This window comes from Girardinichthys multiradiatus, chromosome 24, assembly GCF_021462225.1.
Source record: "Girardinichthys multiradiatus isolate DD_20200921_A chromosome 24, DD_fGirMul_XY1, whole genome shotgun sequence".
Lineage (NCBI taxonomy): Eukaryota > Metazoa > Chordata > Actinopteri > Cyprinodontiformes > Goodeidae > Girardinichthys > Girardinichthys multiradiatus.
This window is the reverse complement of record NC_061816.1, coordinates 5,834,018-5,858,275: the sequence shown is the minus strand read 5'-3', so window position 1 is coordinate 5,858,275 and position 24,258 is coordinate 5,834,018. Positions and strand designations below refer to the sequence as shown.

The 24,258-nt window shown below is 43.7% G+C and overlaps 1 protein-coding gene across 2 annotated transcripts in view; it reads left to right on the top strand.

Moving 5' to 3' along the window:
- Positions 1–22,652, top strand: part of ahr2 (aryl hydrocarbon receptor 2) — a 53,639-nt gene extending 30,987 nt beyond the window's left edge. The window contains exons 3-11 of one of the 2 annotated variants that reach the window (XM_047355898.1): positions 13,119–13,279; positions 13,356–13,445; positions 15,436–15,550; positions 15,804–15,943; positions 16,020–16,222; positions 16,306–16,415; positions 16,924–17,065; positions 17,140–18,628; positions 19,781–22,652. In XM_047355898.1, the coding sequence (XP_047211854.1) occupies positions 13,119–13,279; positions 13,356–13,445; positions 15,436–15,550; positions 15,804–15,943; positions 16,020–16,222; positions 16,306–16,415; positions 16,924–17,065; positions 17,140–18,628; positions 19,781–19,867 (2,537 nt within the window). In that variant the 3' untranslated portion in view covers positions 19,868–22,652. Of the gene's footprint in view, positions 1–13,115; positions 13,280–13,355; positions 13,446–15,435; positions 15,551–15,803; positions 15,944–16,019; positions 16,223–16,305; positions 16,416–16,923; positions 17,066–17,139; positions 18,629–19,780 lie in introns of both variants that reach the window. The other variant, XM_047355897.1, reaches the window with a different exon arrangement.
- Positions 22,653–24,258: the final 1,606 nt, after the last annotated feature.

The window sequence follows — 24,258 nt, the reverse complement described above, 5'->3', positions numbered from 1 at the left end:
ATCGAACTGATAGCGTTTCCATGGAAACCACCAACACGCCTCAGCCAGCAGCTCAGCGCATCCATCCGTCCTGGCTGGGTGCTGCTTTCATGTGTGCGTCTGTCAGCTCTTTTACACACATGGACATGTTGTTAAGCGACATGCTTTGATCCGTTTTATCTTGAACAGTATCTCCTACGGCTCTAAGGTCCATGCAGTGTGTTTAAAATCAGGCTTGGACCTCTTACAGCTCTGCAGCCGCTCTGCTGACCAATCTCTGGAAAGATAACCCATGCTAGCAACTGTCTGGCCATTACACGTTCCCTAAATAAAGTCTTTGCTGTTTTAGCTGACTGCTAGGCTATGATTTGATGTACACACCTTGATATTAATCTGGGATTACTAAATAGTTTTTAGTGGTTTGGCAGGTTTTATTTTCTAAATAGATAGTCCCTAAATTTACCAGGCCAAATCTTTCCCTCAGATTTACACTTTTTTGACAGATTTCACTATCAACTGGTTTGTTGTTAGCTTCTCATTATGTGAGCCTCATTAACTGATAACTACCTGCTTATTTTTTTAATTTATTGACTAATGACAATTTTTTTTCCACTGAGTTGTTTTAGAGCAAACTTCATTTCTGTAAACACTTATCCTGCTTCCTTATTTCAATTCATTTTATTTATATAACACAAATTCACAACACATCATCTCAAGTCACTTCAATCCAGTCACACAGACAGATTTCAAGTCAATTACATCCATTCCAGTTGATCATAGTTATCAAACAGTGCACTCAGGTTCAGTTTATTATTCAAATTGGTTAAAAAGGTTTTCTGTCTAAGGAAACTCAGCAGATTGCATCCAGTCAGTGACTTGCAGCATTCACTCCTCCTGGATGAGCATGTAGAGACAGTGGACAGTCACTGGCGTTGACTTTGCAGCAATCCCTCATACTGAGCATGCATGTAGCGACAGTGGAGAGGAAAAACTCCCTTTTAACAGGAAGAAACCTCGAGCAGAACCAGGCTCAGTGTGAGCGGCCATCTGCCACGACCGACTGGGGGTTTGAGAGAACAGAGCAGAGACACAAAGAGAACAAAGAAGCACTGATCCAGGAGTCCTTTCTATGGGAAGGAAAAGTAAAGAATGAAAAAGCAGTATTAGCTCCTTTAGTGACTTCATGTAGGAGAGAAACACAGCTAGGCAGATAAACTCTGAGCCAGTTTTCAAGTCTAGAGGATGAAAGAGCACATAGAGTTGGTCACAGTAGAAGCTCAGCCAGTAGCTTTGTCTAGGAGAGACAGGGTTAAACACTGAAAGACAGGGCCAAGTGGATCATCTGCAGAAGGAGAGCAATAAGTTGTTGGCAACGGCAGCTCAGTCAACGCAGTGTCAGGTTGGGCCAGGTGTAGCTTCTAGGAAGAGGAAAAACAGAGAGAACCTAAAGTTAAAAGCTGAAATAACAGCAAATAACGCAAAATTGGAGAGTAGTATGAGAATGTAGCAGAGAGAGTGAAAGTGGTCATTATGTCCTCCAGCAGCCTAAGCCTATAGCACCATAACTACAGAGATATCACAGGATAACCTAAGGCACTCTAACTATAAGCTTTATCAAAAAGGAAAGTTTTAAGTCTGGCCATAAAAGTAGACAGGGTGTCTGCCTCACGGACTAAAACTGGTTCCACAGGAGAGGAGCCTGATAACTAAAGGATAACCTTCTTCACAATGTACACATACTTCATGTACCTGCCAGTAAAAACAGTGTTTAAATGTAATTTACTAAGAAAGCCACCCAACTCTATTAGCCTAAAACCACTGAAGTTTCAGACTGGCTGCAGAGTTTTCAGATGAGTCAGGCTGGTTACTGCTGCCACATGCAGTAATAACATTTAGTCCACCAGCACTCGAAGCTGTCACCTTGTTTCTACATCAGGACTGATTGGTGTAGTGAGCTGTAAGTGAGGGAGGTACTTCAGCTGGTTGGTTCTGTTGAGCTTTCTCTGGCTCGTTTTGTTGGAAACAACCTTCACGGCTACCTCCAGCTTCTTCTCTCATTAGTTATAAAAGTTACTTCAGTGTGTGTGTGTGTGTGTGTGATTGTTTGTGTGTTTGGGGGGCTGTGTTTCCTGTCCTCAATGAGTCCATGGCACGATAGCGATAAGAGCGCCGGAGCTACATTATACTTCAAACTCCATTACAGATTACTCCCGATTGCTCCCCTCCCTCCTCCTTTCCCTCCTCTTGTACTCTCTAGACCTCCAGTTCTTCCTCTCAGATGCAGGGAAACCTTCACCTCCGTCTATCTCCTGGTAATCTACTTGTCCTCTCCCTGCGTTGCCTTCCTCCCCCTCATCAGTACGATAATATTTAGCAGTTTCTAACTGGAGAACATGTAATCATGCAGGCTGGTGGAGAGCCAGTAAACCCAGATCAGACTTTTTGGCAGCTGTTCATGTTTGCTCTGGGAGTGTGTGATGTGTGTGTTTGTGTGCTCCCAGAATAATGATGCTAAATGTTTCCCTCCCTCTCGGTCTCCCTCTCTCTCTCGTCATCCTCTCCTCCGACGGTCTCCTTCCTCTCCGTTTTCAGCTCAGGATGTCGGGGTTGAAAGTTCGCACGTGAAACTAGGTGTGTGTGTGTGTGTGTGTGTGTGTGTGTGTGTATGTAGTAACTACAGTAAATTATCCGAATTTCCTACAGTTGTGTTGAAGCGAACAAAGAACCTTCCTGATCACCAGACATGGCTCAGTCTTTCTTTCCTTCTTTCTTGCTTCTTTTATTACTCCTTCTCTCCTTCCCTTCTGTCCTTCATTTGTGCTTTTGATCCTTTCTTCCTTCTTTCCCTCCTTCCTTCCTTTCTTTAGTTCCCTCCCTCCCTCCCTCCCTCCCTCGCTCCCTACTTCCTTCCTTCCTTCCCTCCCTTTCTCCTTCCCTCCCTCCTTCCCTTTGTCCTTCCTTCCTTTCTTTAGTTTCCTCCCTCCCTCCCTCACTCCCTACTTCCCTCCTTCCCTCCCTCTCTCTCTCCCTCCCTCCCTCCTTCCTTCCCTCCCTACTTCCTTCCTTCCCTCCCTACTTCCTTCCCTCCCTCACTCCCTACTTCCTTCCTTCCTTCCCTCCCTCTCTCCTTCCCTCCCTCCCTCCCTCCCTCCCTCTCTCCTTCCCTCCCTCCCTCCCTCCCTACTTCCTTCCTTCCTTCCCTCCCTATCTCCTTCCCTCCCTCCTTCCTTCCTTCCTTCCTTCCTTCCCTCCCTATCTCCTTCCCTCCCTCCTCCCTTCCTTCCTTCCTTCCATCCCTCTCTCCTTCCCTCCCTCCCTCCCTCCCTCCCTACTTCCTTCCTTCCTTCCCTCCCTCTCTCCTTCCCTCACTCCTTCCTTCCTTCCTTCCTTCCCTCCCTCTCTCCTTCCCTCCCTCCCTCCCTACTTCCTTCCTTCCTTCCCTCTCTCCTTCCCTCCCTCCTTCCTTCCTTCCTTCCTTCCATCCCTCTCTCCTTCCCTCCCTCCCTCCCTACTTCCTTCCTTCCTTCCTTCCCTCTCTCCTTCCCTCCCTCCCTACTTCCTTCCTTCCCTCCCTCTCTCCTTCCCTCCCTCCTTCCTTCCTTCCTTCCCTCCCTCTCTCCTTCCCTCCCTCCCTCCCTCCTTCCTTCCTTCCCTCTCTCCTTCCCTGCCTCCTTCCTTCCTTCCTTCCTTCCTTCCTTCCTTCCCTCCCTCCCTCCCTACTTCCTTCCTTCCTTCCTTCCCTCTCTCCTTCCCTCCCTCCTTCCTTCCTTCCTTCCTTCCCTCCCTCTCTCCTTCCCTCCTTCCCTCAGTCTCATCTGAAGTAATGTCTTCTTCTCTCTGTGATAAATAAAGTTGAATGTTCCCTGCATTTCCTCTTAAAACAGTTTTTGTTTGTGTTTAGCTGCAGGAACATCCAGGGCTCAGTTTCTGGGAACACAAACGTCTTTGTGTCTTTGGTGCATTTCCATAAAGAGCCCGTCTTGGTGTCGTCAGCGCCGCCACAGGCCAGAGAGTTAAATAAATGTTATAGTTGTAGAAACATCAGATATGACTGGGGAGTAAGAATCTGCTTAGAGTAAAATTAATAAACTTTTTTTAAAAATCTGTTTAATGTTTACTTTAAAGACACCTGGATAGTTTTTATTCAAATGGACAGAGCATGAAGGTCAGCAGAGAAACAGGAAGAATGCATCAGTGAAACCTCCGTTCACTGTTCTCCAAAGCTGAACCGCCTTTATGCTGTTTAACTGAACTGGAGCCTGAGGGAGACACACACCTGCAGTGTGAAGCTAATCTCTGACAGCAGTCCTTGTTGGAAAGACACTGAGTGATGAAATCCTCTCTATGTTAGAGATGACGAGGCTGAACTGCCGTTCACACTGAGGAATGTAGAGATGCAGCCTTATTGCGCCGTGCCTAGGGTCAGAGGTCAGCGGCATGTCAGGGACAGGTGTGGAAGGGAATGGTTGTCAGAAAACAATAAATCAGGGCTGGACGTAGAGAGCGAACTGGATTATTCCAGGGAACAGCTTCAGGCCGGCGAGATGCTGCTGTTCCCACCCCACCTGCTCTCTGTTGGTAGTGGTGGAGGAAGGATTCATGCCAGTAAAAACCTTCCTAAGAGACTGGAAATGTGTTGTTACCTACGTACTGATTTATGAACCAAGCAGGGTCACAAACTTGGGTGCACGACAGCATCAATCTAAGGTCAACATTTCATGAGAAAATCTTTAAAAATCCTCAAATTTAGACTGTGATTGTGTAAAAACATATGATTCATGTTCAGTCAGGGAAAGTCCAACTGTCTGAGCTGATTAAACTTTCAATTGTGTGTCTTCTGGAAAGTATGGCTGAGCTATGAAGCTCCAAACAAGGCTGGGTTTTCTTCTTTAATTAGCCTAAATCTCATTGAACTTCATTAGGACATTGTTGCAGCTATTTATGTTAATACTGTACAATGTATCGCTACCAAAAGTCGCAGCACTGAGTGATTGATGAACACAGAGTCTGGGAAAGCTCATATGGAGGCAAATGTTCCTTCAGCTAGCGTGTTGTTACAGTTCAGAGTTTATCCATCTGTTTTTGTCCTTCAGAGCGTATATTTAGTTGTCTGAAGTCAGGACCAGTGCAAAACAAATGCTACCCTGTCATTTTGTCATTCTGTGTTGGGCTTCCAGGTTTGTAAGCGTATAATTCAGCCAGTGGTTAAGATTTCCAGGGAGAAGAGTCAGGTTAAAGCTGAGAAGAATCCAGTTTTCCCACTTCTCTGTTTACCAAACTTTTAACTTTAAACTCTCCCATTCTCGTATGGAAAAACGTTTCCCTTTACAGGGAAGGAAAATTAAATAAACATTTATTATTTACACAGGTTTAAATTGAGCAGGAAGTGAATTTTACTACGCTTATGTTGTGCAGAAATAGATTTTCTCGAATCGGCACAGGATCTAAACTATATTTACAGGTTCAGATTTATACATACAGTCACCAAAACTAAGAACATCAGTTCAAGCAACTGTACACAAATACAAGTTATTCAGATGTGTTCCACCACCTTGCCAAGGGCTGGATGAAGAAAATAGGTTGAGATGTTCGAGAACAACCCAAGAACCACCAGGTTTCAAATCTGCGAACTACTGGAGCATCAGTGTCACTGTCCACAGTGAAGCCAGTTAAAAATCTCCATGGACTGAGAGGGTCCAGACCAAGAAGGAAGCCCCTGCTCCAAAATCGACATCTTCAATCTTAGGTGAAACTTGCAGCTCCTCACATAAACAAGCTAAATGCCTTCTGGAGAAAAGTTTTACTGTCAGACAGGAAAAGGATTGAGCTGTTTGGTCACTTACCATGTTTGGAGGAGTCAAGGTGAGGCTTTTAAACCGAAGAACACTGTGCAAGCTGTTAAGCATGGCGGTGGCAGCATCATGCAGTGGACCCGGACCTTCAAATTCTTCCACTTTGCCTCAGCTCTACAGCTAAATGACTTAATATTAGACAGAGCTGGGTGTTCCCGCAGGACGGGAATCCCAGACACATCCAAGCAGATTTGGGAATAAATAAAGCAGGCTAACATGAAGCAGCCTGATTGGCTCTGACCTCAACCCTGCTCAGAAATGGTGGATTATTTTTCACAGTTGGGTTTGTGCCGTGAATTGTAAATTCCAGCTGGGGTGTATGTATATATCTGAGCCTGTATGTAAAATTTTCTCCCCGTGTTGATTAGAGAGAATCCATGCAGTGCAGAAACTGTCAGTAATTCTGTGGTTCTTTACGGTCTAAAAGAACATAGTCAGTTCTATCTGCCCCTAATAGACATTTAATGGCATTTTGTGGTGCAGATGACATGAACCTGAGCCAAACTACAGCAGCTGTCACTGATCAACGGGACTGTAACAAGACAGGAAATATTTGAATCTGGCAGAGGTGATTTACAACCAGAGACACACTCAGAATGTGAAACTTCAAGGAGCGCAGGTTCAAGTCCAGACCTGCGCTCCAAGCTCCTCTGAGAGAGAAATGCATCGAGTGAGCGCCGGTGATCCTGATCTCCTGTCAGACCCCCACCACCGCCGTCATCCTGCAGCCCAAAGAGGCACAGAACAATGACTCCTTTCAGCACTCCGGTTTCAAAGAGAAACCACAAAGTGCAGGAGAGCTCATGCAGGAAGATGGCGGGATGAAGGAGAGAGAGAGGGAGATGAGGAGGCCTGAAATCGTTTCACCAACTGTGGGTTTGAGAGCGGGGTCAACAGGATCAAAAACAACACGAAGAACTAAAGCTGGAAAATCTTTCAGTTTCTTTGAAACTGAAAGAAAATATAAGCACAAGAAGCTTTGAATGCAAAATGTGCATGCTGACAAAAGATCAAGACAGACAGTCCAAAATATGTGAAAAACACAGACATTTGTTCTAGTAATTTTCCAAGGTTTCTAATTCAGGTTTTTGGCTTTCAAAAGCCAATGAACACATCTTGTTAGAAATAAACACATCACTTCTTTAGCTAATCAGCAGAGAAGGAAATTGACTTTTTTAAGCCTTAGGTGCATTTCTGATTCTGGCGATGCATTCACAGCGTTTCATCATGTTTAGGTCATCATTCTTCACATCCTACTTCAGTCTGTTGACCTGAATATGTAATTGAATGATATTTAATGATCAGGATGTCTATAGATCTGTTATTTATACCAGTTTAAAGAAACATGTGGATCCAACAGAACTGAAGGACCAATTGTTTTTGTCAAACCGTCTGAGTTTAGGACCGGTCGGGTCCTTTTGATCAGTCGCAGCACCCACATGAATCAGGAGAATGGTTGTATGGAGCGCTGCAGGGCCTCCTCTTCATCAAAAAGCCGTAGAAGAGGAGGAGGATTTGGTTTCTCCTGTTTTATGACAGCTCTGGATGTCAGCAGGACTCAGCTGTTTCTGGTTAAATGTCAGCGCTTAGGTAGAGGGCTGCATGAAGTGGGTTTTTACTCCCATTTCATGTTTTTAATCAGAAGAACTGGGGCTTTCCCGAAAGCACCTGTGCTACTTTTGTTTTTCGTGGTTATAGAACTTCTGTTTTTATTTTTATCAGATCCTCTCTTAGATTTTCTTTGAATCATTTTCATTCCTTGTATTTTATCTCCACTGGATCTCCCTTCGTTTGACCGATTTTCTGCTAATAACACACCTTTTTTCCCTCTTCTTCATCTGACTCTATTCTTCTTGTCAGGCCTAAAATAGCTCAGTGTTGTTGAAATAACACAGAACCACCAAAGCAAATGGCCTCCAGCTATGACTGTTTTAAGGCACTGTACTCTGAGCATGCCCAGACCAAAGCCACTGTGAGGTAACAGTGAAACCAAAGACAAAGTGAAAACATCACGCTCTCGCACAACGCATTCAGCTGCTTCTCGTTTGTTTGTATCTTCTAATTATTTTTCTGACTTTGTCTTTTAGTCTCTGTGTTCAATCGTGTTGGGTTTCTGTTTGAAATACAGCTCAGTTTGTTTTCTGGATGTTTTTCATGTCATGTGTTTGTGTGTCATCAGTCATTCCTTTGCTCTGAGCTCATTTTTGTGACATTACAGCGAGAAACTCATACGGTTTTGTTTCCTGTGCATCACCAGTAATCAGCCAAACTTTGAAGTGTGTTTGGATGACAAAAATAAATTCCTAGGTTACTCCGTAGTGTTTAAAACAAGAGTCCATATTTATTTTCTTATATTTTTGATCACACTAGAGTGAAAGGAATCAAGGGCAGGCCACTGTCAAAAGACCTGAAATTTCAGGATGGGATTTAAGGGTGAGGGACATTAGTGTGGTACAAAGTGGTACCGTATTACTGAAGGATTTGAAGGGGCTAATCAAATTGTTAGGTGGTGATCTAGATTTGTTTCATTGCTACATAAAAGAAACTTAAGCCAATGGTCTGAGAGGCTTTGACAGCACGGGGTTCTGAAAACAATAAAGTATAGAGCCGAGTACACAGCCTTGAGGCACCCCTTGATTAAACATTGGCTATAGGAACGTGAGAAGATGAGCACTTTTATTGTGAAAATAATTTATTTTTAGCTGAAACAACTTGCCAATAGTAGCGGTAATCTAATTCTTCTTTTCTCTTTGCTGTGGTTGAATCATCAAAAGTGTCAAAATTGAATGTTTTAAAAGTAAACAGGCTGGGTTCGGTTCAGATCAGGCCTAAATAATATACAGACTGATTCAAATTACTTCTCAATTGTAGACCAAAGACCTGTGTCAATGTTCTGATTCTAATGCAGATCTGGGGAATTTGTTCCCGTGTAACTATATGTTTATTATTGAAATCAGTCCAGATTAGTTCATCTTTTGGGCGTCTGTGGTTAAAATCTTTCTCTCAGCTTTCTGCATTTCTCAGTTTGGCTTCTATGAATTCAGTCATTTAACAGTTTCAGATACATGTCTTTTTCTGTCATTATATCTTGTTCGTTTAATAAATACAGGCTACTTAATGGTTGATTCTTATCAGAAATTGTCTAACAGGTAGCTGCAAGGGTCAAACATTCCTTTAGCTTTTTTTCTTGTTATTCCCCGAAAATGTCAAATATTTGCTCTTCTCCAGTTCATGCTTTTCATTTGCATAAAATCTAAATTTAAATCATTTTAAGGTTATAACAAGTGACAGTCGCAAGTGTTCATTAAAGCTGCAAAATGTTTGTTTCTAGAAGTTTGGAAGCTTCCTGGTGAACATCTTCATGATGCTGTTGCTATAAAGCAGGTTTTCTGCACTATATTAAGTTAGTTCTGAGTAAGTAAACACATAAAACAAGCCTGTACACACCCTATCATGTTGAAATCCTGCTGCAGTAGGGAGAGGGCCTGAGGACTGCTGAGGGGAAGGAGCTTCAAATCAATTGTTCCTCTTGTGTCTTAGCATAAATTGTGTTTAATGGCGTGCAGAGCGTGTCATGGGAGCAGTAAAACATCTGAAAGGAAACTCCCTCTTAGTAGAGTCAGAGCAGAGGAGCTCAGGATTAAAGAAGAGAGTGTTTTTACATGAACTTTGCATGTTGTCACTCCAAAGGAGCCCAGCGTGCTGCCAATCAGTCCTGATTAGGTTAGGGAGGCATTTATGGGTTTGAGTTGTCTGGGTGTGAAAGCTGCTGTTTGTGGGTGGTCGTCCATCGTTCATCATGTGTGAAAAGACGGAGTTCAGCTCTGGGAATGTGCAGCTCCATTAGGCAGAGTAAATGAAACATGCAGCAGTGTAAATCATTTCAAGGAGTGTCACAGATTATGTCGTCTTAAAAGGCCGATTTATGTCTCCAACGAGTTTCTGTCTGGGTTCCTTTGGCTGCTTTGGTATCTTGCTCTGACTGTTAAAATGTGTCCCTCTTCATACTTTGTTTTTTTTAGGTCAGAGAGTTGTGTAAGAACCCAGTTATCATGAATGTGGATTTTTTGGTATAAAATGTAAAAGTTGGCTTGTGCAACAGGAAACTCCCAGGTTCATTGCAAGGAGATTTAAAGAGTGACCGTGGTACTTATTTCCCTCCTTTGTACTTTACTTCGTTTTTAAGGATCCCATCTGGTTTGGTTGTTCCTGTATTTGTAGCAGGCGAATATCAAATTTTCTGGGCTTACTGGATCTCTGTGCTCTTTCCGTGCAATCATCCCTGTCTGTGTTTTCTCCGTCTTCATCCAGTAGATTCACCATCCAAACCCCCAATAGATGCCGCTCAGCTTCACATAAAGACCGGAAGCAGAGGGACATCAAGACTTCTCACACCTTTGTCTTTTGCTTAAAATGAAACGTATTTTAAAGGCTCATCAGTATTACTGTGTAGTGATAAAAATAAGATCTAAAATGTTACTGGTTTTCTCCATATTTATCACTACATGATAAAAAACACAGTAAAGAAATGTAAATTTAATGTGTCAGGAAAATGTTACTTTCTCTTTTAATTCATGATTTAGGTCAGGCTGATGTAGGTTTAGTTTCCAGCCCATATCTTTCCAAGGAGCCAGCTGTCTTTCTTGTAAGCAAGAGAAATGGGAGTTAGTGGTCCGGGATTGGATTTATTAAAGCGGAACTAAACCCCAAATCTACTTTTTTGCAGATAAATTATATAAATTGGGCTTCAAGTGTGCCATCTTTATATTACTGTGCATTTTTTTTTACATTTTTATGTGAAGTTGTTTAATTCTGCAATATTTGTCCTAACACTGTCTTAGTGCTGCCCTCTGTGGGTTGAATGGTGGTTATTGCAGTTGAATTTCAAATAGTTTTTCAAACAGTACAGCCTGGTAAGTGTCTATGTCACAGCCCCCGCATTTGGGTATAAAACCACCTGACTTAGACACGGTCCTGTAGCGACTCAGGAGTTGGACTTATGACCATTGATCATAGCGTTTTATGCTTTATACCTTCGATCGTATGCTTTACGATAATATAAATCTACATGTACATGTAAACTTTCTGAAAGTTTGTTGCTGTTTTGAACATTAGCCCATGTTAGCAATGATGCTGCTAACTTCGATTTACCGCTCAGAAACTGGACCCATTTTGTCCTCCACAGCCTCGAGAGCCCCCACTTTACCCCCTCCGCTCATCGTGCCACTCAGTGTTGCTTGGCACCCCCCCCCCCTCCACACACACACACACACACACACACTTTGGTGGCATTTTATTACATTTGTCTGGGTGCGGGTTATTCTTTTAGGAGACCCCCCCGGAGAACCACCTAGCAGGAACCCCAGGGAGCTGCAGCAATGAGCCCACAGGCGCCACCGGCAGCTGTCTATGCCGGAGCAGATCCAGCCATGGACCCCGAGGCCCGAGGCCCCAGGGCACATCACCCACCAGCAGAGGCCCCGAAGAGTCAGGGGGCTCAGGCACCGGCAAGCAGCCACCGGGAGTGAGCCGGCACACACCACAGCAAGGACATCGAGAAGAGGACACTGAGAACCACCAATACACCAGTGGGCAGGGATACTAGCCACCGGCAGGGAGTGTGGCAGGGAGGAAATAGGCCCTACATTTGATGGAGGGTCTAAACTGATCCAGAAGAGGTATAAAAAAAGAAAGAGGGATCAGCAACCTTACCACATCTTAGTCCTTAGTCCGAAACCCCAACATACACCTTCTACCTTTTGTAGAAGGTGTATGTTCTGTATCTTTTTTAGCCCTGTTAATGGATAAGACAAAAAAGACTAAATTGCTGAGTCATGTAAGAACCATTAGACTCAGAGAATGCTGAATCACTGGTTGCCATGGGGATTCCCACCGTTTCACGGAAGCACGGGTCTGGCCACAGCGCCACTCTTTTCACCGGACAGCAACCCAGCCTCAAACAGGGTTGCTTATTAAAAATTACAAGTCTTATTTTAAGTGGGAAGCAAAACCTCAAATACCTTTCTCTGCGTCTGTCTCTTGTAGGAAAAATGACGGGCCAAAGAGAGCCTTCACGCGCCAGTGTTAAAAGAAAAAGACAGAGCTGGGGTTTTTTCTTCTCTTTCGTAACCCATTTCATAGAAACCTGCAACTCCTCAAGCAGAGGGAGACACATGAAGTGATAAAACAATTATCGAACGTTGACTGATTGTGAAGAAATGCCAGTTCGGTCAGATAAAGACCAAGTTTCTTTATGTTGTTTAAGCTTTAAATAATGATGCCACAGCAAAGCATGACTGAGTTATGGAGCTGGGTTTTCTGGCTCATTTTAGAACCAGCTTAAGGTGGTAAAAAATGACATTCCTGTGGGAGAGAGAGTGTTTTTCTGCTTCAAATTACAAAAGCTTCGGTGTGAACCATTTCCTGCTTCATAGTTTGAGCTTGTCAAATATATTCACTGTAAGGATGTGCTGGTTTTCTGAGACTGATCTGTGTTGCTTTTTAAAGGAGTTATAATCTTCGGGTTTCAAAATTACACATTTCAGTCTTTCAGGATTGTTTCCATGAGCGGCGATTCGCTTCACGATTGATCGAGTCTCTGCGTCAGCCTGGGAGGCCTCCGTCTACCACTTCACACAGAACTGTTCTTCCCCCTGAAGTCCCCTTCCCTGCTGAGTTCAGATCACGGAGTCCAACGAGTAATTTTGCGGCTACGCCTGTTATCCTCGTTTGGCCTTTCCCGAGGACAATGGTTGGATTTCAGGACCAGGGTTGCTGCAGAAACGCACTCTGGGCTCTAACACCGCAGCCTGCAGAGAGCTTTTACTGTAAGGATGTGCTTTCTCATGCCATTGTCGTCTTTCGTTTAGTTTCAGCTAGAAACAGACCAGAATGATCAATTAGAAGGTTGCCTCTGATGGAGTCCTCTTTCCTCCTCCTTCAGTGCACCCATCATCAATTTAAACTGGTTTCCGTCTCCGCCATCCACCTGCTTCCTCTCTCGGACGATATTTTAAGGTGTTCTCAGTGGTTTATTTTCACCCCTGTTATTGAGTCGCTCTGAGTGATAAGAGGAGGAAGAGGAAGAGATGCAGGAAACATCACGCTGCTCCACCCTGATAGAGAAACACAGACAGATAAATGCTCTTCCTGTTGTGTCACCCCAGGCCTCATGTTTTTGTAAACGCTGAGTTGACTCTTCATCGCCTGAAGGTTCCAGTGAGTTAAATGAAAAACAGATCTGTGCTTCAGTTTTTTCATCACTTTTGTTTTCTTCTCCTGCAGCAGTCATGAAAGCCGGCCCGAATGGATCCAGCTGGACCAGTGAGCGGGACATGTTTGGAGGGAACGTCCAGAGGGCTCAGACTTCTTCACTCTTGAGCTCCTTCTCCACGGTGTCGACCTCCATCGATGGAGTCAGGTTCTCTGAGGGAGAGCTGCTGCTTCAGGTTCGGGTTTGTTTCAGAGTAACAGAACAAGCATGATACGATTAGAAAGCAACAACCAGCCCTCTGTGTTCTGCAGGCGCTGAACGGCTTCGTGTTGGTGGTGACGGCTGAAGGTTACGTCTTCTACACGTCCCCCACCATCCAGGACTTCCTTGGCTTCCACCAGGTAGAAACTAATCAGGCTAACTCAGATATGCACAAGCCTAACCACATGTGTCGCTACATCCACGTTCTTCTCTGTGGTCTTCCTCTTTTCCTCCCTGGTAGGTCCATTATCCCTCCTGTGAAAGCTCCTTATAAATATCTGTAGTTAGATCTCTCTCACTGAACCCTTGTTATTGTTTCAAACTTTACAAAAATTATCCACAGTCTTTTTTATTGTTTGCACAAAGTAGGAGTACAATCGGCAAAACTGTCCATAATCAGTACCAAAAATGACAATATAAGCCATAAAAGGGGCAGATTTCTCTGGAGTACGGAGCGATCTGGAGATGGTCCAGAGTCCTGGGTCGTGTCTTCTCTTCTCTTCAGCTCAGCCCTCAGGGTTTCTACAGGACAGAGGTGGATATTTTATGTCTGGTCAAGCCCTTGTGGGTTGATTTGGACACAGTGACGACCCACACAGCAGAGCTCATCAGATTTGTGTCTAGTATCTCCTGCCATTTTAGTTGTAAATGGACTGAACTTATATAGCGCCTTTCCAGTCACGCTCAAAGCTCTTTACACTAGAGCCACATTCACACTCACTAACGCTCACGCATTCATACACCGATACGCAGATCGGTAGGCAACTTGAGGTTAAGTGCCTTGCCCAGGGGCACATCGACATATGGCAGGAGGAAGCTGGAATCAAACCCACAACCTTCTGATTGCAAGACGACTACTCTTCCTACTGAACCACAGTCGTCTCATAGGCGGGTTGTGCGCCTAGTATTTTGGCAGATTTCTTTTTCCAGCATTTTAACTGAGATTGTCTACAGCTCATCTTTCCTCAGATGTTCTCAGGCTCTACAAACCTCCTGCACACTGTTGTGTGTGTGGTTTATGTTCCTTCGGGACAGATCTCTCAGGTTTCGACGATTTACAAATCTGTAAATGATACAAACGTTGTCTGACTTTGATGTGCTTTCAATTCTCCATAAGAGTTTTCACAGGACTGGTTGTAAACGATCGGAATCTTTTCCTATGCCTTCAAATGTCAGAAAACAGGACGTCTGTGTCTGTGGCTTCCCTTTACAGTTTGTCGCAGCGACACCTGTCTGTGGACTTCGTAGAGACACTGGTTATCGAGAGATTTTCCTTCTTACCTTCCTTATCACCCTCCTTATTCAGCGTGGTGGCAGAATAAATGCGGGTCCTCGTCCAGCCTGGCATCCATCAGTCTCTACGTCACATCTTACTCGTTCCAGGCAAACAGGAAGTCATTGTTTACTATTTAAAAGTTCCTAGAGAGTCTGGTCAACTTATAAAAGCCAAGTATAAATTAAAATAAATACTTCAGATCCATTTAGTGGGAAAGAACTTTCACAGAACCCTCAAAAACAAGTCATTTCCCACTAAAAGGGCTACGTGTTGTTGTTGCGTGGCAGATAAAGTCTCAGCTGGACGACATGCTGACTGACTGACGGACACTCGGACTGAGCCACACAGGACTGCGTGAGAACTGAACTCCTTTGTCGGTTCTGAACTTTTGACTTGTAAACACATCCGTCTGAAGCCGGGGTTAAACGTGTCTGCAATCTGAGAGGGTGGGGAAAAAAAAACACAAAAACCTTTCTTGGGTGGTTTACACACACCACAACACAGTGTTTTCAGCCGGGATGCTGATCCAGGACGTCCGCAGCAGCTGGGGAAGCAACCAGCTGCTTTGGTGATTAGTTTCTGATATTAAAGAGCTGATCTGAGGTCAAATGAGGAGGAGGAGGAACACAAAGAAGAAGAGGAGATGAAAGCAGGAATGAACCCTTTTGTTTAGGAAGTTCAACAGGCTGAATTGAGACACCAGAGGGCGCCAGACTGACACAGAAACATTTGGAGAGGAATATGTATAAATGTATAAAAAAAAGTATCAACCTGTTAAAAAGAAATTGATTTACGAAACTAAATGAGACATCAGAAATCCCCAACAGAAATGTGATTTCTGTCGTTTTCTTTAGTCGGACGTCGTTCATCAGAGCGTGTTCGAGCTGATCCACACAGATGACCGTGCTCTCTTCAGACGCCAGCTTCACTTCTCCTTGAACCCCAATGCCGACGGATCCGAGAATCCCAGTAAGTCTCTGGCCTTACAGAGCAAATAGCAGCTTTTTACCGCAAACTCCAAACCCGCAGCTTCACTGAACACCTTGTAGAAGGTTTTATATGGGTTTTATTTCATGTTTATCAGCTTATTTCCTGTAATCAAACCTTTAGTTTTGTACATTTGGATGCTTTGGACGAAATGTCTGATGATTTTTGAAGGAATAAACTGGAACGCTGATTTAAAGCTGTTTATCTTGACTCTAATGTTTCCTCGTGGCTCCAGGTGAGCAGAACAGCTCTGAGATCAGATCCAATGTGGTCGCCTATGACCTCCACGCCATCCCTCCTGAAAACTCGTCCTTCCTGGAGAGAAACTTCTGCTGTCGTTTCCGCTGCCTCCTCGATAACTCCTCTGGCTTCCTGGTAACTTTATTTCTTCTCTTCTCTGAAACAACTTCGGAGAACATGAGACGTTTGAGCTCTTTCTGTTTATCTTCAGGCCCTGAACTTCTCTGGCCGCCTGAAGTTCCTCAACGGTCAGCACCGGGTGTCGGAGAACGGGGCGTTGGTTCCTCCGCACCTCGCTCTGTTTGCCATCGCCACTCCACTGCAGCAGCCATCCATCCTGGAGATCCGCACTAAGACGCTGATCTTCCAGACCAAACACAAGCTGGACTTCACCCCCATCGGCATCGACGCCAGGCATGTGTCTCCAGAAAAATCAGCTGCTTATCGGTTTTGCAGAAAACATCTGAAGTTCATCTGAATGGTGTATTTGTCCACAGAGCGAAGATCGTTCTGGGTTACAATGAGGTGGAGATCAGCATGAAAGGTTCTGGCTACAGCTTCATCCACGCTGCTGACATGATGTACTGCGCCGACAAGCACGTACGAAGTATGTCTCCATTTTACTCGTACTGCCAGTACTGTCGTACTGTAAGCTAAATATTCTACTCCAGAAGGCCAGAAGTTCCTCTAAAGGCAGAAAATATTCTGAAAGTTGAGTTAAACGTTGCAAATATTCCACAAAATATACTGAAAAAAGTCCAAAGTTCTTCTGAAAATAATTTTAAAAAATTTTTAAACTAAACAGTACATTAAACAAAAATAAAAATTATAAATCCATTTCTGAAAAAGATCCAAAAACATCTAATGTTTATTCAGGAAGGTCTAAAAGTCTACATTAAGATGACAATAAAATGTAATGACGTGTATATATCGTAAATACGGATATATTTGAATAAATACAGACACATCCTTATAAATCCTGATAAACATTTCTGTCTTTATTCTGATGATGTTTGTACATTTTGATAAATAGTTGATTCGTTTTCCTAAATATTGATAAAGATGCTGTTTCTGAAAATGATAACAGAAAGGTGAATGTTTCTTGTCTTCCCCAGTGATAAGAACTGGAGAAACTGGTTTTACCTTCTTCCGACTGCTGACCAAAGACCGGTGCTGGGTGTGGGTCCAGTCCAACTGCCGGCTGGTGTATAAAGATGGGAGACCAGAATTTATCGTGGCCCGGCAAAGAGCTTTGACGTAAGTCTTTCTGTGTTGCGTTTTTGACTGGTCCAGGGAGCTGCTTCTGAAACAACCCGTTTGTTGCTCTGCAGGAATGAAGAAGGAGAGGAGCAGCTTCGCCTCCGACAGCTTCAGCTGCCGTTCAACTTCGCCACCGGAGAGGCGCAGCTCTACGATCTGCCGCTGAGCTTCGATGTTCCTGATTCGTGCTCCGCTCCCAAGAACAGGAAACCTGATGGGGAATCCTGTAACTCCAACTCCTTGCTGGGTTGCCTGCTGAGCCAGGACAGGTCTGTTTACTGCAAACATGAAGATCCCAACAACATCAGCTCCCTCAGCGACTTGGCCTTCCAGGACACCCATGCCGCCCTAAGCATTCCCAGAGAACCTACACCCAAACCCACTGTCAGCAGTTCGCTGTTGAAGATGGACCCCACCATTCAGGACATGGTTGAGACCCTGGAGAAGATCTTTGGGGATACTGATCTCATTGAAGGAGTGGACGTGGGGCCTGAGGAGCTGCAGAGCTGGGAGACCTCCCTGATGAACTTCAACGCTGGCAACGAAGAAGTGTCCAGAGAAGACCTCAGCGACATCCTCAGCGGCGACATCCTGACCTACGTCGCAGAGCAGCTCCAGCAAGAGGGTGGGCTGATGTTTCCGGATCAGCTGGACAAACTGTCCTCCGGCATCTCGCCTGTCAATCTCCAGAACCAGAATCCTGACCTAGCTAGGCCGCAGAACTTCAGCTGGCCCCTTCTGTCCCAGAACCAGCTGACACCAAATGGAGGGCAGATGGTGGTGGGACAGCCGCCTCCTCTCTCTGGAACGTTGAAGCTGAGCCACCTGGACTGTCGTCAGATGAGTTCTGGATTAAACGGCCTGCAGACCCAGATGCCGTGTCCGTCTTCCCCTCAGCTGGGCAGCTTTACAAACATGATGTTTAACCCTTCATGTCGTCAAACCCAGGGTCAGCTTTTTAAAGCTAGTCCAACAAACGTAACAAGCCAGCTTAACGCTAACCAAACTGATCCAACAACACAGAGGCTCCCTCAGATAGGAGGGCCTGTCCTGGACCAGAACACAGGAGTGTTTATCTTTACAGGCAACGAGCGGAATGACTCAAACTCAGCTCAGAACTTTGTAGATCCATATGCCCCAAATATTTCAAATATACCAAGTCTTCCTGCAGACTCCTTCTCCAACTGCTACACCCTGCAGATGCAAAACAGTCAGCAGCAGATGTCCGTCAACCAGATATCAGGGTTTCATACAAACCTCACCATCCAGGACACATTCAGCAGTCCAGAGATTGTTCTGTTTCCTGATCAGCTGGACTGCATGTACAGAAACTCTGCTGCTGCACAGCCTTCTAACGGAGTCCATGACAGTCAGGCGAGAACAAACCCCGACTCCTTCCAGAACACGTCCTGCTACTACCAGGCTCTTCCTGGAGGCGAAACTGTGGCGGCGCTCCCAACTCCTAAGGAGGCGCCGCTGTCCTACCAAATGGCTGCTGCTCTCAAGTCGAATGGCCTGACGATGCAGCAACACTTTCCATACTTCAGTACAAACACACAGGTTGAAACTTTGATTCACTTTCTGTAGACTTTAGTTTAAATCCCTTTATTACACTAATATAAAAGCATTTTATTGCTAGATCGTTGCATAAAAAGTACCACCTGCTGAAACACAGTTGATTTAATATCAACACCAATGCAGGGAGAATAAAAAACATGCAAAACGTTTCCTTAAGCCAGTTACCAGATAGAAAGCTGTTGCGTTCTTGCACCCCCTGGTGGTCAAGCTTTGCTAAGCTAAATAGATAAATATCTGGACCAAATGTCTCAACTTTCAAAGGGACACAACTGAATTTATCAGTATTACCCTAAAAATAATATTTAATCGTATAAAATACGATTGCTACAAAATAAGTCAGTTAAAATTATTATTATAACAATAATGTTTGTAAAAATATAAATAGTATTAAAAATATAAATAGTAGAAATGATAATCCACGTCCAGTTTAGCTAGCCTCTGCATTATAAAAGTATTGACACCCCATGCAACAAGCTCAGTTTATTTTATTGGGATTTAGTGTCATAGTGGGTTTCAACATTTTTTAACAAATAAAATGTTAAAAGTCTGGCATGTAGCCACCTCCACCCAGCCTCAAGTCGTTTCCAGCCTCTAACAGGGTTATAGCTCCTGCTTCATCCATCTTCCCATCTTCTCTGACCTGCTTCCCAGTCCCTGCTGAACAGAAGCATTCCCACAGCATCATGCAGCCACCACCACCCAGTCTTTTCCAGCCTTTGTTTTAGAACCTAACCCTGCTTTAAACTTCTCCAGATGTTTCTCCCTGACCTTTCTCCTGTGACCCTTGGTCTTCCTGATGCTGGTTGTTCTCTAACAAACCTCTAACCGTAACAGACCTTTATTTATTTATTTTGTTCAATCTAAATATTTAGAAAACCATTGATCATTTTTGCTTTCAGTTCCAAATGATTTACTGTTTTGTCACATAAAATACATGGAAGTTTGTGGCTTTAACGCAAGATGTTCAGTGGGTGTAAATACTTTTGTAAAGCACTTATGCAGTCTTTCTTTATCCCATCATATAGAATTAAGGTTGCAAAGTTTCCTTCTGACTGAATTGCTGTGTAATAATGTCTGTGAGCTAAAACTCCCTGCTTTTTATCAGCCTCTCAGCCGTGTCTGGTGTTTCCACAGATGGACAACCATCTCATCGTCAGAAAAGGAGGATTTCCGTTGACCACGCTGCCCAACGGCAACACGTGCCTCACAGAGAACAAATAGGAATGAGACGTCTGGAGAGCAAATCAGACTGAAACTCGGACTCGCATGTGGCCGCAGAGGAAAACCCTAAAGACTTGCGTGGACTAAAGTGGATAAGACTGAAGAACAGGCGAAGGACACGTTTAGGTTTGGTGGTGTTTGCTCAAGGTGAAGAAGTCCAGACGGGAATGATTTATCAGAGCTGGAAAAAAAATTCTAGTGATTTGCTTGTGGAAAATAATATGAATGATATATGTTGAATGATTTTCCACCATTGTCCATCAGGTGGGAGCTTTTATGATATCACTTATTAAGCAGTTTGGATCGTCGTCTATTTTATTGTAATATTCAGTTATAAAGGATTTTAAAGTCTTCAGATTGTCCCATAAATCTTCACATTTAACAGTTTAACAGGTTTTTTTTCTTAAATAACGACCAGATTCAATCACATTCTGCATAAAATGTTTCCTGTAATGGAAATAAATCTAAGCGGCGTTTAGCTAATCTGTCAGTGGAGGCGCGTGCATCTAGAGACGAGAGTTCATAAAGCATTAAAAACATTTATTCAAAACACTTTTAACGCTGATGATGCACGCGGTCGGTTAGCGGTTGATGGAAGCGAATGCAGACCTTTAAAGAGTCATAAATCACTTCAAATGCAGCAAAAACGTGACAGAATGCCAGCTGTTTTGGTTTGGGTTAACCACAAGGGGGCAGCAGTCACCTTAATTGGAACCAGGAGAAACCTGCCCCCAGGTTAATTTGAGTAAGTACTGCCCCCTGGTCAGGAGTATTTTCTGATAGAGTTCGGAGGCTAGTGGTCATAAATGGTATTGCACTTTACAGCGCTACACCCAATCCTATCAACGATTATAGTGAAAATCTAGAAAAATACAAGAACACTGAACCAGCTGCGTTTTTGTTCCGCTGTCGTCTTCAGCGGATTAATGTCCCGCTCTGTTTGCTTTCTGATCCAAATGCTGAGAAGGATCGGATAGGTCACTGTTTTATTGCTGTTTTTATCCGCCTCCATCAAGTTCATTTCAACTGTCCCCCCGGGGGTGGGGGGGGGGGGGGGGGGGTGTTGGCTTTGCAGACAGACAGGGTGTAATATAAACAAAAACAGAGGGACGTCGTCATCCTACTAACAGCCTGAGAGTCGAGTCGATTCAGTGAAAACAGCTGCTTGTTTGTATATTTTAAAGCTTTGTCTCTGAGCCAGATGTTTCTCTTCTCTCCTTTAATTTTATTATTTTCTTCTGTGTTTTTGCTCTTTTCCTGTCAGAGGGGAGGTAATATCCAAACGGTGCCTTAAACTGACGGAGCTTTAAAAAGAAAGGGAAAAATACTTTTATATTGACCAAATTACTTTCATTTTACGAAGCCAAACTATTAGATTAAAAGTATCTGATTTGCCAAAGCACAGAAACACTTTTATTGCGAGATTCCTGGAGCCACTTTATAAAACTACATGGGCACAATTTAAGACTTTAGCAGTTAATTTTTAAAGCATAATTCTTGGTGCACTCTATTTGCACTATATTTAAAGACATTTAGTGGTTTATTTTATCAAGGCTCACATCCTCCATATGTCTGCATCCTTAAACCCGTCCAGCAGCAAAACACAGAAGTTAAAAAGTGTAAGGCAGCTAATGTATATATTAAATAAGGTAAATAAATGCAAAAGTAATTCATATATACCTTTTAATTCACCTGGTTTTAACAATTCAGCCCAAACTGAGCCAACTTTACTAACTTCTTCCAGAAAGTAATCATTTTTTGTTAGATTTTAGAGGAAACAAACTTGAACTGTTCATTTGAGAACCCAACCTTTGCAACCAAAGCCATCTGAGGATACCAAAGGGAATATAATTAGCAGTTTCTGACTCGTAAAGAACGTTCAGATCAACATCTAAAATAGGCGGATTTGTCCTTTTAAACGTAGCGAAACTAAAACTCTTTCATTAAACCCATTTCTTTACATTTTTTTGCCATAAAGTCATTAATGTCGAGTTTTTCTGCATTTTTTGAGGAGCAAATCTGCTGCAGGTTTTAGATGTTGGTTTAAATGTTTGGTACAAGTCAGACATGTCTCTCCTGTTTGGAGTGAACTCTGGGAAATGTAGTGATCCAGCATTTAGCTCCAACTTTGGATCAGTTTTTACTCATTTCTGGCTCACATTGCAGCCTCAGTTAGTAATCCCCATCACGGTTAAATCCAAACACTCCCAGAATGGCGGGTGTTTTCACAGCTGAGCCAAAGCCTCTGTAAATGAATGAGAAATGAAACAAAATCCCCAAATATCTCCTCGTGTAGCTCACTGTGAACGTCTCAGTGACGTTTGGGGCTCAGATTCAGTTAGAAAACAATGAAAGCCAACATGAAGCACTTTGCGTGATCTTCCCAGTCAGTGCCTTTGTTTCGCAAAGTATTCTATGTATAGAGATATAAATATATATAGTTACTCCTACACTATAAAAAGCCTCTAATATTTTACCTATATTTTCAAACCTATGGAAGCCATGCCTCCACAATGCAGTATGTCTTTGTTTGGCTGTGTTTGTACATACATTCATCTTTGTCATCTGCTTCATATATCCTGTATTGTAATAATGCATTGCCTTTATTTGACCCATGCCTGTAATTTTGTATTTTTTTCTGCACAGCTCATACATAACCTCCTGCTCTGATGTGTTTTTTGTGGCTTCTTTACTTCATCGTGTGGGTTTGCTCTCAATATTTTACCTGTCAATCTGTATCTGAGTGTAAATCGCCATCATATTAAAGTTGAACAAATCACTGCAACCAGCTTCGGGGTTTTATTGGAAATATGATCGAAAATACATAAAAGTCAAGGAAATGACCTTTTAATTTTGGGAATTTCTCGTGCAGCTACAACCTAACCTGCCATAAATACAGAACACTTACAGGGGTGAAAATATTACTGAGGTGAGGCCTTCAACACCATCGACCCAGACATCCTCCACCAGAAGCTCACCCAGAGTGCCGGCCTCCACCTGTCAGTGGACCACCAGCTTCCTGAAGGACTGGCAGCAGCACGTGAGGCTGGGGAGCATCTTCTTCCGCACAAGAACCATCAGCACCGGCGTCCCCCAGAGGTGTGTTCTCTCCCCACTCCTCTCTCTACACAAAAGACCGCAGCTCAGTGGACCTCTGTCTGGGAAACTCCTGAAGTTTGCAGATGGCACCACTGTAATTGGACTGATCCAGGACAATGTAGACAGACATGAGGTGGATCGGATGGTCCACCGGTGCAGTCAGAACCATCTGGAGCCTAACTCGCTCAAGACTGTAGAGACGATAGTGGACTTCCTCATCATCCTCAACAACACTTCTACTGTGGATCAGTTCCTAGGAACCACCCTTTCTCTGGACCGGAGATGGTTGTAAGAAGGCCCAACAAACACTGTACCTTCTGCAGCAACACAACAACTGCAAATTTGCACAGGAGCTGCTGGTCATCTTCTACACTGCCATTATTTAGTCTGACAGGTCCAAACTGCAGCGAATAATCAAGTCTGCAGAGAGGATTGTCAGGGCTGACCTTCCCTCCATCCAGGACCTGGACAGGTACAGAACCAGCCCCCAACAAGCTTACTTGCTCTACCACGTGTTTTTCTTTTCTTTATATATATAAAACAAAATATCTGTACATGCACATACATGTAAAGTTTATATACTTATTGTCTGAGTGCTTGAAACCAAAGTTCTTTGTTTGTGCAACAATCTTGGCCAACAAAGCTGATTCTGGTTTAGATAATAAATGTTGATCAGTGTGATGGTCTCCTGCTTCAACTAGGTGGCAATGTAACCACTTTAATGCAGTGGTTTCATCAGTGTCGGACTATCTGCTCCCAGTTCATCCTTTAATGGTTTTGCAGTATTTCCAACTATGACAGAAAGAACTCAAGAGCAGCTGAGCTGTTATCTGCCTTGATGTTGGATTGTGTGTATATTTGTGTGTGTGAGGCTGTTTCCTGAGTACAAGACGTCTTCTGGCTGGTGTGGTCGGCTCTTACACCTGACTGCCTTTTATCTACAGACTGCACAGTCTAACGCTCCGTTGAGGAGACCTAAGCTTCTCTTTCACGCCTTCCTGCTGGATCATTACTTCCTCTGGAACAATACCAATCACCAGAGCAGACGTCCATAACTCTCCATTAACATTCTCCACGCCTCATCTAACTGTTCCTCTGTCCTCCGTAGACGCTGTCAGGAAAGAAGAGATGCAGGGAGTGTTTTCCAGTTGCTCAATCGAAGGTGATAATGTAAAGTGTTGCTGTTATAAAGCAAAAGTAGTAAGATGTAAAAGTGACTAAACTAAACATATAAGGACATCAAATGGCGTTCAGTGACATCAGTATAATTTCATGGTGGGGCAGTTGGTAGC